This window comes from Hyperolius riggenbachi, chromosome 1 (genome assembly GCF_040937935.1).
Source record: "Hyperolius riggenbachi isolate aHypRig1 chromosome 1, aHypRig1.pri, whole genome shotgun sequence".
NCBI classification, from domain to species: domain Eukaryota; kingdom Metazoa; phylum Chordata; class Amphibia; order Anura; family Hyperoliidae; genus Hyperolius; species Hyperolius riggenbachi.
In genome coordinates this window covers 534,243,089-534,261,578 of record NC_090646.1, presented here as the reverse complement: position 1 = coordinate 534,261,578, position 18,490 = coordinate 534,243,089, and the positions used below count along the sequence as shown (strand labels likewise).

The 18,490-nt window shown below is 42.4% G+C and overlaps 1 protein-coding gene across 1 annotated transcript; it reads left to right on the top strand.

The window, feature by feature from the left end:
- The first annotated feature begins 5,836 nt into the window (after window positions 1–5,836).
- On the top strand, window positions 5,837–14,906 carry MINAR2 (membrane integral NOTCH2 associated receptor 2). Its single transcript, XM_068271646.1, has 3 exons — window positions 5,837–6,211; window positions 11,206–11,448; window positions 14,610–14,906. Exons 1-3 carry the CDS (start codon window positions 6,089–6,091, stop codon window positions 14,787–14,789), a joined length of 546 nt encoding a protein of 181 aa, XP_068127747.1. The 5' UTR covers window positions 5,837–6,088; the 3' UTR covers window positions 14,790–14,906.
- The last annotated feature ends 3,584 nt before the right edge of the window (window positions 14,907–18,490 follow it).

The following is an 18,490-nucleotide window of genomic DNA, read 5'->3' as shown; positions in this document are numbered from 1 at the left end:
ATGATTGGATGTTGAGATACACTTTAAATTAGATCATACGTAACTATATAAATTATAGTCCATTAGTGAAGGAGAAAAATGGCAGGTACTAGTAAGGGGATCAGTACGCTAAATATATAAATTAACGTCAATTAGCGAAGGAGAAAAATGACAGGTACCAGTAAGCGGATCAGTATGCTTACATATTTGTTTTGCACAATGCATGTTGTATATCAGTGCAATATTGTTTATCTGTTTACTTATTTATTTATCCATATGTTTTTCATCTGAAATTATTTTCAGACCCAAGGAAGCGGGTGGATGCCCCCAAACCGTGTTATTCAGTGTTTTTGAATAAATTATTTTTGTATCTTATATCAGTCCTCAACTTGGGGTTAGTTTTTCTTACCTTTTAAACTGTTTTTAATCATTTTACACATCCTTCCTGCCTCCCTCCCAGCATTACACATCCAACCCCACATGGGGTTTGGTTTTGAGTTTAGGCAATTGTTTGCTTTTACATTTTCCCATCTACTGTCCCTTATTTTGAAATCCAACCTAACCACACCTAAGCAAATCAACCCTCTCTTGGTGGTCGGTGACACCATATTTAAGCGATAATCCATTGTTGCCATTCTGCAACCTGTTTTTTTTAAACAGGGGTGGTGCTAAGGTTTCCGTAGCCCTTCATGATATCTTCATGGTATCATGCCAATATGGACCATAAATCTATGAGGTATGCCATGAACAATTAAGGCAGTCCTGATGGCAAAAAAGGTCATACTCAGTACTAGCAAGATTTACCTAAAAGAGTGGCTAGCAAAATCTGTCAAGTTCCTGGTCATATATCCCCCCCAGCCCAGTATAGGTAGTCATATGTCCTCCCCAGCCCAGTATAGTTGTCATATGTCCTCCCCAGCCCAGTGTTATAGTAGGTAGTCAGTGCTGCAGCTCTCTAGGGCAAGCTTTCTCAATCAGGGTTCCTTAAGGACTCTGCAGGGGTTCCTTGGCATTTTCCCCCATTGTGGAGGAAATATAATAGAGCACATTATAATAGGGGGTACTGTAAAAAGAAGCACTAAATTGGGGGTCAGAATAATAATGAGCACGGTATAATGAGTGGCAGTGTAATAGGAGGTAGTGAAATTAACAGCCTCACCTACTTTTAAAGACCATGCCTCCTGAAAAATAAATGCAGGGGTTCATCGAGACCCAAAAATTGTTTGCAAGGGCTCCTCCAGGTTAAAAAGGTTGAGAAAGGCTGCTCTAGGGGGACATCAGGGACAATTTGCTTAGGTATTAGTTAGCAGTGGTTGGATGTGTTTACTGAACAGTGCAAATAGTCTCCAGCCAGATCTGAGAGCTGGAATTTGCTGGGCATTTCATTCAGCATAATATTTCATCCTGGCACCTGCATTGTGGTTATAAATGAATTCTTAGACCAAACACGAGTGGCAATTGTGATGCAGCCAGAGGTGACGGAACATGATGGTGAATACAAATATCAATGGCAGTCATACAGTTTATGTGAATGAGCCCTATAATGGTAAATAAACCTGCCAGGGTAAGATGTCCACAGGCAAAACAGGGGACACAATTGCTGATAACATTACACTGAAAGACAGTCTGTTAACTGTATATGTGCCATTGCAATTACTCCTTAATGAACTTCAGTAAGCACCGTGTGATGGCAATGGTGGAGGAGGGTAGCGGTATGAAAGTCATGCATACTTCTGTGATAGGGTTGGGGAGAAATATTATTGTGAAATTGTCAGTTTATGACCCACTTATTCCTAGTGTGTGTGCTTTAGAGAACTATTGTGTCATAGTAACTCAAGCAATGGCCATAGATTTCACTAAGAGGCAGCTACTTTAAGGTCATACAGCACAGCAGTCTGAACCTGGAGATGGATTAAGAGGGTCAATAAAGGCCAGAAACTGCAATTTTCAAAAAAGAATTTCTCCTTGACGCCACCTTGCAGATGTGATTTGAAAGCATGCACAACTACCTGCACCCTTACCAACTTGTGGTGTTGAGTTTTTCTTTAGCTTAAAGTTTTGCAGGAGAAATGACTGGACAAACAGCTGAGAAGAACAAGATTAAAATGTGTCCAAGAAGTTTAGCCCTGAATTCTGAAGTTCAATTCATTTAGGACCATACTCAGACGTTACAATGACTACCAGTGTCTTATCCACATATTGAGTCGATATGTCATTATTTTAACATTCACGCTCTCAGTACTGTTGTGCTTATACATGCAGAGCTATTGTACATTGCTGTACAGTATTCCTTTGTATACTCTCTGGGCATTGTCATCTTTGTATTCCATGTGTGTTTTGAATAAAAGGTCTACATAAATTGAAATAAATTAGATGAAATATTAAAGATTTTCTTTATGGGGAAAAATGTTGTTTTAATCTGTGTTCTTGACTTAAAATTTTCATTAAAATTAGATTATTTAAGTCATTTTGGAATGTTATTCTTTGTATTTATATATTTGCTGTACATTTATTCAACATCACCTCAAAGTAACATAAATTAGTAGTAAAGCGCTATAAGAATGGAACCCTATGAGGGTGATTCCACTACGCTAGCTGCCAGCGCTTGTCAATTGGGCTTTGCGAATAGCATTTTCGGAGTGATTTTGTTTGATGGAATGCAGAGTAAAACCACATTCCATCAAAACGCTCTGAAAATGTCAGTTTTTGTGTAAGAAATTGAAAACGATTCCTAGTGGGACCCATCCCTTAGTGTTTATATTAATTTAGACCTCACCCTTGCAAAAGCACTCATTCTTTATAATCCAGAGCCCCAAAAAAACCCACATCGGGAGAAAAAAATAACAATATAGTGCAGATGGTAATGATACAGCATAACACCCCATGTGCTACTGCGTGTATTAGCAACATCCATTACGAAAGGTGCGGCTCTCCCCGCCAATATATGCCCTGCGCATCGAAGCAATTCTTTGAACTTTTGCTTTAAATCACCTGCTGCTCCTCTTTACTTCTCATCTGCATAAACTCAAAGGATGCTGCAATATGTAAAACCAACTTGTCATTTTAAATGTAATGCCTGTACAAGAATAGAAGTAAGAAACAGCATATAGCATCACCAACTTCCTTATCCGCAAACCGTGGCGTGCATTGGAAACTTTCCATCCTACATTCTCAGCACATTGACTCCTAGCTCCGCCCTACAAGTTTCATCATTAGCTGACTCATCAGGGGCCTATGGCACTTCCGCTGACCCCCGCTTATATATCAGTCCTGCCCCCTTATCTGCATAGCCACCCCCCTATCCCACCCCGGTGTCCTGCCTGTGTTTTTTTAAATTGCGCTTTTTAATTATTATTATTATTGTTGATTTATATAGTGCCAGCATCTTCTGTGGCGCTGTACAATAGCATACAAGGTATAACAATACAGAGTATACAATACAACATATGATACAAGACAAGAGGGTATAACAGCTAATACAGTGAACAAATTAACTACAGGTTTTTGCAAAAGGTATGTACACCCATTTCACAGCATTGTGATACTTAGGGGAAGAGAGCCCTGGCCAAAAGGCCTTACAGACTAAACATTTAAGGTATAGGACAGTAGGTAAAGGGAAGCTGTGTGTGCAGTGGTAGAAATGGTGGTTAGTGGGCAGGGTCCTGGGTAGGACAGAATGCTTTTTAAGAAATAAATAAGTAATATGCTATTTGCACACAAAAAAAATCAATAAAAACTATTTTTTAAGTAGTGACATTTATAAAAAAAATAAAAAAGTTGACAGAATCGATGTAACAATTTAATTAGGGAGTCACACATTTAGAAAGGTTTATTTAAATTGTGGGAGGATACAGTGATGTGTTAAAGGATACAAGAGGTGATATAAAGTATTGCAGCTTTACTTACCTGGGGCTTCTTCCAGCTCTTAGAAGTCTCTGTGTCTCTTGGACCAGTTCCGCAACCACCCAGTCATCAGTTGTCCCCTCGTAACAGCCTCCATATTAGCACTGTGCCTGTGCAGATCGCTCCTGACCATGGGCGGCGCATGCACAGAAACCGCTGACCTGTCCGCTGCTACGGAGGGGACAGCTGACAACTGGGTGACTGTGGAACTGTGCCGAGGGACACAAAGACTTCTAAGAGCTGGAAGAAGTCCTAGGTAAGTAAAGCTGCAATACCTTATATTTTTTCATATATCCCTTAAAGGGACTCCGAGCTCATCTAAAAAATAAAAGTTGTACTCACCAGGGGCTTTCTCCAGCCCAGTGCTGGTCGGGAGGTCCCACGCCGGCGTCCTGGCTCCTCTCCTTCTCCCCGCTCCGGAATGGCTGACAGGCCGCAGCCCGGGCGACACTCTCCCGAGTGTCGGGCTGCTCCTTCCGCATATGACGCGGATTACGTCACACGCCGGCCGCCTCGCGTCATCACGGCGGCCGGCGTGAAAGTACTGCGCATGCGCGATTAAAGCACGCATGCGCAGTACTTTCACGCCGGCCGCCATGATGACGCGAGGCGGCCGGCGTGTGACGTAATCCGCGTCATATGCGGAAGGAGCAGCCCTCGGGAGAGTGTCGCCCGGGCTGCGGCCTGTCAGCCATTCCGGAGCGGGGAGAAGGAGAGGAGAGGAGCCAGGATCCCGGCGTGGGACCTCCCGACCAGCACTGGGCTGGAAAAAGCCCCTGGTGAGTACAACTTTTATTTTTTTGTTGAGCTCGGAGTCACTTTAAGAGCTTCTATACACAACGCAAGGTTCTAAAATGCAGTCAGTTTGCTGACAAAGCTTTTCAGAGATTATGGCCATTATTCAATTAACTTTTTCTCCCGAGCTTTCTCTTAAGAGGTGATTTTTCATCTTCTCTTTAAAATAACTTTTTAGCACTTTACAATTGAAAAAGTAGGAAAAAAGGCAGTGGAAAAGTAATATCAAAATTATTTTGAGCATTGTCTTGCTTGCTGGTGGCTTAAAATGCATTTAATTGATGAGTAAAAATATTACATAGGAGAAAACTCAGTAGAAAAAGTTAATTGAGTGGGGCCTACCTATTTTATACCATGCTTACGAGCAATCACCCGATACAATCAAGAGCACATGTGCAATCACTTTTTAAACTTAAGAAGGGTACCAATTTAACTTACCTGGGGCTTCTTTCAGCCCCTGAAGTACTCCAGTCCCCTTGTGGTCATTCCACACTGCTATGTTCAGCAGCGGTAACCTTCTGAAAGCTGCCCGACTCGGCTGGTCGCGGGCTACTGCAAATGCCCCGGCCACGCCTCCTTAGTCATGCTCCCATAGCTGGGAGTATTCTGCGCATGCGCAGTAGCGATTTTTACATAATGCACCTGCGCAGAATGCTCCCATCCACGGGAGCGCAATCAGGAAGCATGCGGCCTGGGGCCATGCATGTAGCTGTCAGAAGGGCGCTACAGCTGAACAGAGGAGCATTGAATGATGGTGTGGGCACAGAAGGACTGCAGGGGGCTGGTAGAAACCCCAGGTAACTTAAACGGTCATCTTTTATTTCACTTTGGGTTCCCTTTAAGTAGTCTACACTTTTCATGGATTGGCTGATTTTGTTTTCCTGTAGATAATACCTAAGTGCATGTTTGGTAAATCAGTCCCTATGCCTTCTTTTCTGGTGCAGTGTGTTCCCACCTTGGGGGTGTTGCCACTGCTGCTAAATTTTTTACATTATAGATTAAATGACTAGTGCAGCTGAGAGAGTTTGTGCATTTCCTCACTGCTGCAGCAGATGTGCAGGCCTGGGAACTCACCTACAGAGATCTCCACACTGAAGCCCTCTATAGATATAGCAAGCAGTTGGATGGTTTGTTTCTCTAGCAACTGCCAGACCTTGCATCATTTACATGGTGGGACTGACTGACTATTTTTAAGCACCCCTTAGATATTCACTTCTTAAGTATGAAATGAATTTCTCCTCAGACATGAATGTGTTTTGCCTGACAGCATCATCTGAGTGTTCTCACAGCTAGTGATGGGTTTCAGCTCCATTCACCTGTGAGATCATTGTTCCTTTCATCTATAATTCAGACTGCATGCAGCAGCTGCGTGAAGGTCTAACAGTCTTCCTTACCGTAATGAAGCGAAAACATGGATCTCTCTGTGCTGCCGAATAACAATCACCCCGACAAATTCCTCCGGCTAGATGTGAAGACTTTATTCAACTCTACAGCTTTGTATTCACAGCACTGGCACAACAGAGTGTATCGACAGGTGAGTGCTGCTCACATATACCTCCCTCTCTACAAATAACTTATTGCAGGGCTTGCTTCACACGTATATTCTCTGTGAAACATAACATAACATGCTGTTGAACACAGTATACAGTTAAACATTTTCTATATGTATACTGTATAGGACAACTTAAGTGAGAAGAATATGGAGGCTGCCATATTTATTTACTTTAAAGTGGCCCTAAACTTTTTATATATTATTTGATTACTTGTACTGTGACATATCACAGCACAATCCTCCTCCCTATCCAACTTCCCCTCTATCCCCCGCTCTACTGAGTCTTCGATGATGGGCGGGGAGGAAGTGTCAGTACTTCCTCCTCTCTGCCGATCCTTAGCTCCGCCCCCTGCACTCGCAGCTTACATTTCCAATCTGACCTCAATTATCACAAGCTCGCACACAGCTCAGCTCCCCTGAACGCTGTGTGCGGGCTTGTGATAATTGAGGTCAGTTCGGAACTTTAAGCACTTAACGGCCGCCTAACGCCGATAGGAGTCGGCAGGTCGCAGTGGTGTTTCCATGGAAACAGCCGCTTGTTTGAGCGGCCGTTCCATGTCAGTTCACGGAGGGTGTCTCCGTGAACAGCCTGCGAGCCTCCGATCGCAGCTCGCAGGCGAAATGTAAACACGCGGGGAAGAAATCCCCTGTGTTTACATCCTACGGCGCTGCTGTTTCAGCAGCACCGTAAAGGAGATTGGCGATCCTCGGCCTCTGATTGGCCGGGGACCGCTGGCATCTGATAGGCATCCTGTGCTGCCCATGGAACGAAGGGGAGGGAGGGAAGGAGAGAGAGGGAGGAATAGCTCTGCGGAGGGGGGCTTTGAGGGGTCCCCCCCCCACTCAGCCACACAGAGAGGCGGCGATCAGACCCCCCCAGCAGGACATCCCCCTAGTGGGGAAAAAAGGGGGGGAGTCTGATCGTCCTGCCTCAAACCTGATCTGTGCTGCGGGCTGGAGGGCCCACCCAGTACAGATCAGTGAAAAATGCCCTGGTCCTTAAGTGGTTAAGCTGCGAGTGCAGGGGGTGAAGCTAATGATGGGCAGAGAAGAGGAAGTACTGACACTTCCTCCCCGCCCATCATTAATGTTCTGCTCAAGTTGACTATTTCGGCTGAGCATAATGGGGGACACAGGGGGCGCTGAAGGGGGAGGAAGGTGCTGTGAGATATGTCAGCACCAGGAATTAAACAGTATAACAAGTATATCATTTACAACCCGGTTTAGGAGTACTTTAAGACAAAACCAGTTTTCTGGCAACCATGCTGATGTATTTGGCTTCAGTAGTGACAGAAACAAGCATGTGACTAGTCTTCTACCAATCTCAGAAACACCTGATATGCTGCAAGCTTGTTCAGGGTCTATGGCTAAAAGTATTAGAGGCAGAGTATAAGCAGGGCAGCCAGGCAACTGGTATTGCTTAAAAGGAAATAAATATTGCAACTTCCACAGCCCTCTAGTTACTGTTGTCCTTTTAGTTGGAACTGTATGGTTAGGAACATAAAATTTGCTTTGAACATGAAGATTCATGTAGCAACACCCTCTGAAGCTCAACTAGCAGGGCCACACTTAGGGCCTGTCTCCACTCGTCAGTTTTTCTGTGCATTTTCTGAACAGGAAAACTGCAACCAATGTTATTTAGAGGTCACCCTGAGCTGCTTGGTTACTCTGTTGTACTGGTCCAAGCCCTATCTCATACAGTCTTATCAAACACTGCCATGTACTGATGAGGACCAAAAGTCTGAAACAGGCTGTCTACATGTGGGTTTGATATGGCTGTGTAAAATTTAAAGCTATAGGCTTGCTACACACCAGCGGTTCTGGATGCTTGCTTGGCTTACCAAGGGCGAAAAGGGATAATTTGCATATTCAGTAATAGTGCATTGTGGGTAACCACAAATGTTCACTTATAGCTGAATTATTGCAGATTTCCTTCTGTTTTAAAAAGGCAAATACACCAAGCAATGTGTAATTAATGGGTTAGTTTCCACATGAATGCTTTTTTCACATGCAAAAAAAAACAATTGACAACAATGCAAAACTGTCAGGGCCTGAGTCCACTTACGCAGTTGTGTCCGCTTGTCAGTTACACATGAATGTTACAGATTTCCTACTGTATACAATATTTGTATGGGCACTTATGACGGCTCTCAATATTTTGTGTTTTTTGTGGTGGGTTTGCGGCCGGGGGACAATTAAGGTTAGGCATCAGGAAGGGGGTTTGCACCAGGGAAAATAGGGGCTGTTACGGTGTGGCATCAGGAAGAGGATTAATGGCAGCGGGACAATTACGGTTAGGCAGGGGGGGTGGTTGGGTTTAAGCAGTGGCAGGCAGGGTTCTGTGTGACAGGAGAGTTAGGTTTAGCTATAGTAAATGAAAATTACCACTGTAAAATAGTAGAATAAAGAATGCTGTGTTGTTGAAATGGCTACTGGTGGGACAGGATGGCCAGAGGATCGAAACTGAAAACAAGGAGCATCTGTACAGGTAAGAGGGGGGTTATTCAAACTCTGAAGCTCTTTGTTATTTTTTAAGTGATTTTCCCTTTCTCTCATCTCAGGACTGGACTCCAGAATGTTATAAGCTAATTTAGCTGCCCCCAGGAGGGTCTGTTGATTGCAGCCCATAATGCACTTTTTTACATCCATTGTCGGCCAATCGCAGATCTACGCCATGAGGAACTGCTGGTTTAGATGTTCCCATTTTGAGGTTTTGCCAGTGAAAATGCATTTTACAGAACACTCTGCCAATCTGGTCACTGGTGCCTCTAAATAGGAACAGGTCTTTGTAAGAGAACAGAAAGAGTCCCCACAGTTATGCCTAGACAGCATTTCAGCACACATCTTTGTCCATTCCTCCCTGGTGATACTTGGTGATACAAATGTATTCAAAGATATATAAGAAAGCTTCACATTCACCCATCTGCTCAGCTCATCAATATCTCTGTAGGTAAAATAACTTTTGTGCAGATGCTGATTTCAATCTCGATGTATTTCTTTAAGTTTGAGTCATTTTAGTGATATTGCCTCTCATCATAGCCACCCTCCTCTGTCTGGAATTCCTCTTCCACAAGCCTTGTCCTTGTCTTAACCCGTGGTTGCTGCTTTTTCCCTGGGATGTGAAGGTGAATAGCCACCATTTTTATGCAGCAAGAGGTTCACCATACCCTCCGTGGTTTTAGCATGCAGGTTTTAGGCCTCACATGCTGCATAACGTCGGAAGGAGAGTCACACTTCCAAGTCATTGCAAGTCTTCTTTTCCATCTTGTACGGATATAGAATTTCAACTGCTGTCACTAGTTGCCGTAACTAGACATTATGGGGCCCCATAGCAACATATTTGTGGGCAATGCTACCTGCCCCTACACTATGAATATGAGTTGATTGGTCAATTTACATACTCATGGAATGCACGCTGCACATAGCCCATGAGCACTGAGACAAAGTCAGAGGGTGAAGCAACAATGCAAAGTTAATAGTGACCACATTAAAAAATCATCTGGGCCTCCTCTTCACTAGGGCGCCTTAGCAGTTGCTATGGCTGCTATGGCTATTGCTCCGCCCCTGGCTGTCACTAATTGTCACAATGCCTGTACATTTCCTCAACACTCTACTGAGCAGAGGCAGGAAACAATGATGTTATTCCATCCAAACAGCAGATTCACACAGCAGCTTGGCAATGATCCTAACACATTTCCCTCCCTTTGCATTCTACCTCTGCTCTTATAGATCTCTAGTAGCTACATACATAAGCTGGACTATCTTTATTTAAAACAAATGAGGAGGCCATACATAAGGCAACTTGGCAGCCGCTCGACCACCCGATTTGATTATTATAATTGTATTGAATGAAAATTGGTGCCGCCAAGAACATGCCCAATGGACAATGCGACCAATTTTGGGCTGAAATTGGTCTCAAGTATCGATCGCACATGCTGAAAATGAGGCAATGAAATGAGGCAGTGTAATGGTTTAGCTGCCAAAAGCACTCAAGAGTTTGTGCTACCTGCACTTGTGCTCACAGTCACATGGTCATTTGCCATGTGCTGATACTTGTGCACACACCATCACGTAAGACCGATTGGCTCTGCCAGGTTGCATCAGTTCATATTTCTGAATGTTTGGACAGATTGTCTGCCAATCCATTGGTCCTCATTTGTTTTAAATAACAATAGCCCAGTGTGTATACATAGCTTCACACACATGTGAAAAATATTTGGGCCAGGAGTAAAGCATTAAAAAACTCAGGAATAGAGCTGACTTAATTCAGCTTTAGCCAATAATACTTCCCTCCACAGGAGCTGTTTCTATAACTATTGAAAAGTAAGGCTAAGGGCTGGTTTACACTAAACGCTGAAAAACAAATGGGTTTTAACTGATCAGTTGTTCTGCAGCAGTGCACTGTGAAAAAAAATGTCAGTAAATTGCGTGGATGTGAACTGACCCATAGGGAAACATGGACATTTCCTTCACCTGGGCTGCACATTAGTCGTCAGTTCACTTATAACTGACAACAGCGGATTCAGTGTAACCAGCTCTAAAGCCTAATGATGCCTATATATGATACAATTTTTTCATCCAATCTTACCATTTCTATGTAATATAAGGGAACTGCCTAAATATCCTTTCAGTACATTCACTTAATTTACCCTTATACTACATAGAAATGGTAAGATTGGATGAAAAAAATTGTACCATGTATGGGCACCATTAGATCACTTAAAGATTTTGCATGCTAGGTCTTGCAATGTCTGAGAGCATTGTTCCCCTCTCTACACTGCTTACTGGAAGCTGCTACAGTGTGTGCCGCATCATTGTCCCTCCCCCATAGCCAAGGTATGTGACTGTATGAACTCATGCCTGGAACTACCTTGAAACATCTCAAACATCAATGTTATGTAAGCTACTGTATTTTGTATAATAAATGCATTAATTGGGAAATGTTATATGTTTAATCTTCTTGTCTTTGACTTCAGAACGATAATGCCAATGTTATAGAGCCACCACAAACAGCAAAGACAGAAATCCCTGCCATAGTAGACAAAGCCTTGCGTGAACATTTTACTCCAGAAGTTCTGAAATCTACAATTAAAAGCAATCCCCTGTATCTGGATTTGGGAAATGAAGAGAAAGTTATACCCACTAAAAAGCAGCCATCGTGGACTGTTCTGGACTATGATAAGCAATCTCCAAATCCCAGACTTTCTCGGTACATGAAGGTATGCAGATCTAAAGTGAAAGTATCGTTTTTTTAATTGTTCATTTTAGTTTATAAAGAATTGTCTGGTACAGTATATAGGGCAGGAACTATTGTATAATCCAGATGAGTTGGAACTTTTGTGTAGAACTTTATTATAGTCACAATCAAATTGATGGGCCCCTGAACATGTAAATATTGTATATTATTACAATGAGTAAAAAAAAAGTTGATCAAATAAATATTAACATATTAATGTGTGTGTGTGTGTGTGTGCGTGCGTGCGTGCGTGTGTGTGTGTGTGTGTGTGTGTGTGTGTATGCACCTTTAAAATGTTGTTTACATAATTTAGGCATTTTATGTCTGCTTAAGGCCCATCCCATGATGCATAGAGCTCCCTCACAGAGAGAACTGCTGACCCAGATGGACCTGCTTACTTACACCATTCTTTCTTTAGCATTCTGTTCATACTATTTTTTTTATTTGATACCCACATATTATACCATCAACAATTTTGGCAGCCTCCTGTTCACCTTATTTGCTCCCCTGGCAAGATCTAACCATTCTTGGAAAGCCGAAGGTCTTGGCTTTTGTTTGCAGTGGCAGTGGTCCCAATTCATTACGATGCACCATAGCAGCCAACGGGTCCTAAGGGATACCACCCTCTTCACTTCAGGAACCTGGAGATGAGCCAGCTGCCACTGAATGCATCATTGCATCCACAGGCAAAGCCCCCAAAGTTGGCAACCTAATTTCCAATGTTTAACAGACAAAAATCTCATCTGACATATTCCGCTGCACTTTACAGAGTCATGTCACTATTTTCAGATGAGCTAATAATCACAGTCAATCTGCATAGGGTTCAGTAGGGGAGGGAGTTTTATTGGTATGTTTACTCATCACTTGCTTGGTTAAACAATTTAAGCCTGATTCCTGGATTCAAAGCACTGGTGTAGGGATAACCATAGCATTTAAAGTGGCTGCTATGGGGTCCAGAGCCAAGGAGGGGGAGAGGGGTCTGGGGCCCCGGTCCTGGCAGCGTTTTTTTTTTATTTACAGACTGGCCCAATCCAATTCTCCATCCTCCCTCCCGAACAACATACATGCTGTCCCAACCAGCTGCTCAAAAGCCAGGAGCCCGGATCCCCCCTCCATACACATAGATGTACTCTCCCCACCCCTCCTCTCAACAGCCAATACCAGCTCTCCGTGATGCGCCGGAGCCCCTGCACTTTGGCCCACACACAAACTTCCCCCCTGCTGTTCAAATCAGTAGTTCCGGGAGCCGCAGAGTTTCATTGTTGCCACAGCAACAGAACAGTGAAGCTGGCCGCTGCATGTAGAGCAGTGCCCTGGCTTCCGTGTTCTGTTGCTGTGTGCAAATAAACAACACCTGCGAGCAGGGGGAGATCTAAATAGGTCAATATATCTTGTATTTTAAAAATAAAACCATGAGAGTCATGTTTAGGAGAAGGAGGATAAATACAATTGTTTATCTCATCAGTTTATTTTCACCTCGGATTCACTTTAAGCCCAAGGGCCCTCTTCCACTATATACAGATTTGAGGCATTTTTTCCATATACGAGCTACATGGGGAGACACTGCCTATTTCTTGAGTGACTTGCAGTGCAGTGCGAAGATGGATGGCATGTTGCAGATTTCTGCAGCCAAACCCCTAAATCCTCCTGGTGGAAACCAGCCATTACTCAATTTGATGTATCACATAGATAGTTATTAGAGCTGGCCATTAAGATTTATATTGTGTTAAAAAAACAAAATGCTGCACAATTTAACCACTTGAGGACCGCGGTGTTAAACCCCCCTAGTAACCAGGCCATTTTTAACTTAATAGTCCACTGCAGCTTTAAGGCCTAGCTGCAGGGCCACACAACTCAGCACACAAGTGATTCCCCCCCCCCTCCTTTTTCTCACCACCAACAGGGTGTCCTCTGATCGCTCCCAGATGTTTGTTTTTTTAAAATAAATAATTATTTCATTATTTTTTAAATAAATTCGACTATTTTTTAATTTACTTTACCATCCTCCCTCCCCCGGCCAGCCAATCAGCGTGATCAGCTGTCATAGGCTTCAGCCTATGACAACGGATCACTTTTGTGAGTGCCAGGGGAGCAGCCGTGTCACACAGCTGTCCCCAGTACAGCGCTGCTGTACATCGCAGTGCTGTACAATGTTAATAAACGGCAGTTTCGCCGTCTAACAGTCTCCGAGCGGCGATCGCCACCGGGACACTGAAGGCGGAGCTCTGTCATGCATGCAGAGATGCGCGCGTGATCTCCTGAATTCCCCGCCCGCAGCCATTCACACCAATCGCCGTGGAGTGGCCCTGGGGCTGCCGTCGCGTTCACGCCAATATGCGTGGAGTGGTCGGCTGGGGTTAAATATGCTGTATGTATTCTCAGATACGTCTCTTTCTGCAATGTATCAGAAGTGCTCTAATTGATATATGAAAAGAGAATTGTGTTAAAGCTGTGTTATTGAAATGGGGCTATATGCCTAAACATGTTCATGATTGTTAGATACAGTATTAGCAGACCTTTGCCCGTTTAAAAACGGGCTCTAGGTCTATGATTCCCTGCCGCCTGTTAGTGCGCACGCACACACCTGCCGCACGTGCACACTCGGCCGCCCTCTCACACGCCCGCCCATGCCCGTCCTCCTGTCTGTGTGAGGCTGGGTCCGTGCTGCACACATGGGCAGTAGCAAAAAGCATGAACCCAGCTACACAGAGACAACTGTCCCTGCTACACAGAGACAACTGTCCCTGCTGTACATTTTAATTTTACGCATTACACCCATAACACGTAAAAATTTACTTTTTGATGTCTGAAATAGCTTCCTGCACCAGCAGGGATGCGTAATAACGTACGCATGGCTGCCGGCCGACTCCCAGTCGGCAAAAACGAAACTAGCTGGCAGCGGGGGACCAGAGGAGCTATGAGTGACTGCGAGGGCACAGGATGGCTGCAGGGGGCTGGTAGATGCCCCACGTAAGTAAAACTTTTTTTTTTTTTTTTTTTTTACAGTTAAGGTTCTTTTTAAGTGATTCCTTGTAAAGGGGTAAAAATTCCAGGACCTGAAGTGGTTAAATCAGTAATACATTCTAAAACGGTTATAAGACAAGTACAGTAACATTAAAGACCACATACTTTATATTTTTTCAGGAGAATCCTCATGAAATAAAGTTTTGGCTAGAGGATATTTACACACCTGGATATGACACTCTATTGAAGAAGATGGAGAAGGAGCAGAAAAAGACCAAACTCTGTAAACTCTTGGCATTTCTGGCACTCGGAGTTTGCATTCTTATTGCCATAGTAACAGTGACTGTTTTGCTTACTTAAACGTAATTCTTCAGTTAATATTTTAGCATACTTTTATAAAACTGTAAAAATTTCACAGAATTAATTTAACATACAGCAGGTACTGTTTTTAAAATAAAATAATAAAACAGAATGTCACCATCTGCCTGGGTGTGCTTTGTACATTATGTGGAATGCCATTTTTCCAGCCAAAGTGTCAAAGTGCTGATTCCAATAAGCCTATGTGACTCCTGTATGCATTCTGTGCAAACCCGCCAATACGTTTTTTTTTTACTACATTTTTTACTATATAATGTTGCCTGACTTATAACAAACTATTTCTGAGACCATCAGTGTATTTGTAGTTGTTGCCCCATGCCCCCTCCTAAGAAGAATCTCAGCTCACCAGAGGCAGACATTTTCTCCTGGAAAATTCCGGAACTGATACACAAAACTGATGCAGCTTCTGTGCTATGTGTTTTTGGTAGTACAGGTGGATAAAATCAATTCTTTTTTTGCTAAAAAAAAAATAACAATTACAGCAAATGCCTTGTGTGCTTTTAAATAATTACCATCTGTTTTTACCCATTAGTGGTCAATCAGAGGTAAACGATGCTACTGATTGATCACTGCTTATGAAAGTGAGTGCCTCTCTAAATGGCCACTTCACTCAGCAATCTTTGGAGTGGCCACAAGGAAGGAGCTGTTGTGATCATTCAGAACACATCACGATGTGTTTGATCATAGCCTGTGGCATGGTGTATTTTTTGCTCTGTATTACTTTTCATTGTTAAATTAAGTTCATCCAACATTTCCCCTTTCTTAGCTGCAATTAGTTTAAAGTAGAGTGCTTAATTGGTGGTGTTTGCTGCAGCATAGGAGTATAACAGTAAGATGGGTTTGTTTGTACTGAAAACAATAAATCTACAACACTAGTTATTATGAACATGATAGTCAAGATAGTCATGCTCTTCAAAGAGGAGAGGGAAGGCTGGCACTGACATTCATACATGTATTGAAGAAAACAAGATGCACTTACAGTTGCGTGTAAAGGTTACAATAGGCAGCTGGGTGGGGCTAGGTACAAAGATCCTCTGTACCTGATGCCCACCTAGCCACCTATTGCAACTTTTATAAGTGCATCTTGTTTTCTTCAATAACTGTATGAAGGGCAGTGCCAGTCTTCCTTCTCCTCTTTGAAGTTGTACGAATGTGCTTGTTTTTTGGGCTTGAGCACACCCCTCATGTCATCCATTACTCTCCAGCATGGCTTGTGATAGTATAGAGCAGTCCGATCACCTGCATTAGAAGCTGTGGAGTGCTGATACGCTGATTTCTGCCTCCTATTGAAGGGAAGAAACATGCTCTTGTTGCCGAACTAATAATATTTAAAGTTGCTATCTCAATGGCTGTAATTCTGGTCTTGGCTTCACTACCTGTGTGTCACTAAGCCAGCACTGGCATTCAGGACAGGAGTTCTGACTTCAGTGGCTGCATGCTGTGGGTCAAGTGGCTCACTAGGTAATCAAGGCTGTTATGATTATTAGGAGCTTGAGGACTGATGCCATGGGAGGCTCACTGGGAAGGAAAAAAGGGGGAAGTTCTTAACAAGTATTATTTTTATATATTTTTTACATTTATTTTTACATTTCTTCCTCTTCTGTCAGCTTCCTGATGTTTTTACTGAATCCCGAGGAGCAGACCATCTTACTTCAAGTGCTTCCTTATTGTGCATCTTAAAGAGAACACGAGGCGGGTTTTTTAAATCTTAATAGGACACAGAGGTGTCAGAATTCTAGCGGTTTATTTATGCAGGAAAAGCTGTCATATTTATATGCACAATTCAGTGTAAACTGTGGTGTTAGGGTACCACTTTAAATATTACTCTGTGACTTTTGTTTAATGGAAATGTTAATTTGAGACAGTGAAATTTTCATAAGATTGTTTTAATTTTAAAGCTAGAAGATTGTTTATATGTTCTTTTTCTTAAAGGACGTTTCAACTAGCTGAACACTGATAGCTGATAACACATGTTATGTTTTGGGAACAGGCATCAAACAAATATAAGGGGTTTTACCTATTATTTAAAAATTATTATATAGTGACATATGCCGGTGGAAATTATTAAATGTATTTATTCATAAGAAAGAAAAAAATATAGAAAATTATTTTAAATTATTAGGTTTTAGAAATCTGTCCATTAAGATGAGGTATATTTATTACCTTTGTATTAGAATAGGCTGCCTTATGTAAGGAGACGGCTTAGATTGATGCTGGCTGAGGGACTGTTTATTTTTCATTTTTAAATAGTTTTTTTTATTTTTCTACTTTCCCTTTGAAGTTTCCCTTTCTGTGCACGGAGAGGGGAGGGAGGGGTTTCAGGTTTTTAGAGGCCAGTCTAACTAGTGTCGTAAGCCCCTGATAAGTCAATGTCTGACGAAATGCATGGGCGGAGCGATGACACACGTGACTGTCAAAGGAAGGAGAGCAGAGCGGTGTGCGATCAAGCTGAGGCGGCATCAGTTTGAGTGGTTTCCCGGGGACCATCACTGTATACTATGTGCCTGTTTTCCACTAACCGCATGTGAGTGCAAAAGTTTTTTATCTTGAATTAAACGTTGGTTTTACACTATATGAGCGTTTTTAGTTGCAGTAACTTGTTATGAAGAGCGGCATCTGAATATCTGCCAGCTGGATCTATATCCCCCAACACTGTCATTCCTGCCTCCTGATATTTTGAAGGTCTCTAGGGTGAGTGTGGGCACGTGGGGGGGGGGTGAGTGTCCCTGCACTGGTGGAGGCTTTTGGTGACAGAGTAAGAGTAAGACACAGAGGAAAGGTGTTTGGAAATTGGTCCTGGCAGTTACATGTGATGTTATTTGTTTTTTATTGCATATGACGTTAGAGTCTGGATCTAGAGAGCGACAGACAACAAGTGTCAATCCAGCCTTGACGATTTCTGGATCTTCTTGGGCTACAGACTGTGAGATAGTGTATCTCTTTATCTTAAGACTGTGTGTGCGATCTTAGTTTGATTATTTTACCATATATTGCTTTACACAGGCAGTTTTTGAGAACGCGAACCACGTGTGCAATTTTTTTCATTTATCAGGTGGACTTTATAAGCGCATACTGTTTTTAGAAAATCCATTTTTCTTTACTGTGTCAAAAATGACCTAATAAGCAATTATGTCAGTAGGTGTAAACATTCCAAATGATGTTAATTCTCAAGTTAAGATAATTAAGGAATTTATAAACAAATGTGTTACTGGTATTTTAAATGTCAAAGATAGTGAGTTACACACGGAAATCTCAACCAATCAGAACCCAGGATTTAGGGAAATTTCAAATTAGGCAGCCAAATTGAATCCATGTGTATAAAAATAGGTGCTTTTGAGAGATTTCAGAGACATCCAGACCGAATCTCCCCTGAAAGACACCTACTCAAGTACAAGCCAGAAACTACCTTCCCACACATGGTTCTAGATGCTGAAGAGATAACAGAGAAGGGGTAATATGCTTAATATTCTGGTAATTAACTTTATTCATTTTTCAGTATTAAGTTTTGTTAAGATGTTAGCAAGAAGTTTTTTAGAAGCTATTTTTTATGCTATTTCTTTAAGAAGATTACTACAAGTTTTACACAGCTACTATATACACAGCTATTAATACAGATGAGACTACTTTTGATCCTATTGTACATAACACAACTATTATATACTTTTTTGAATGTGCTTAAAAGA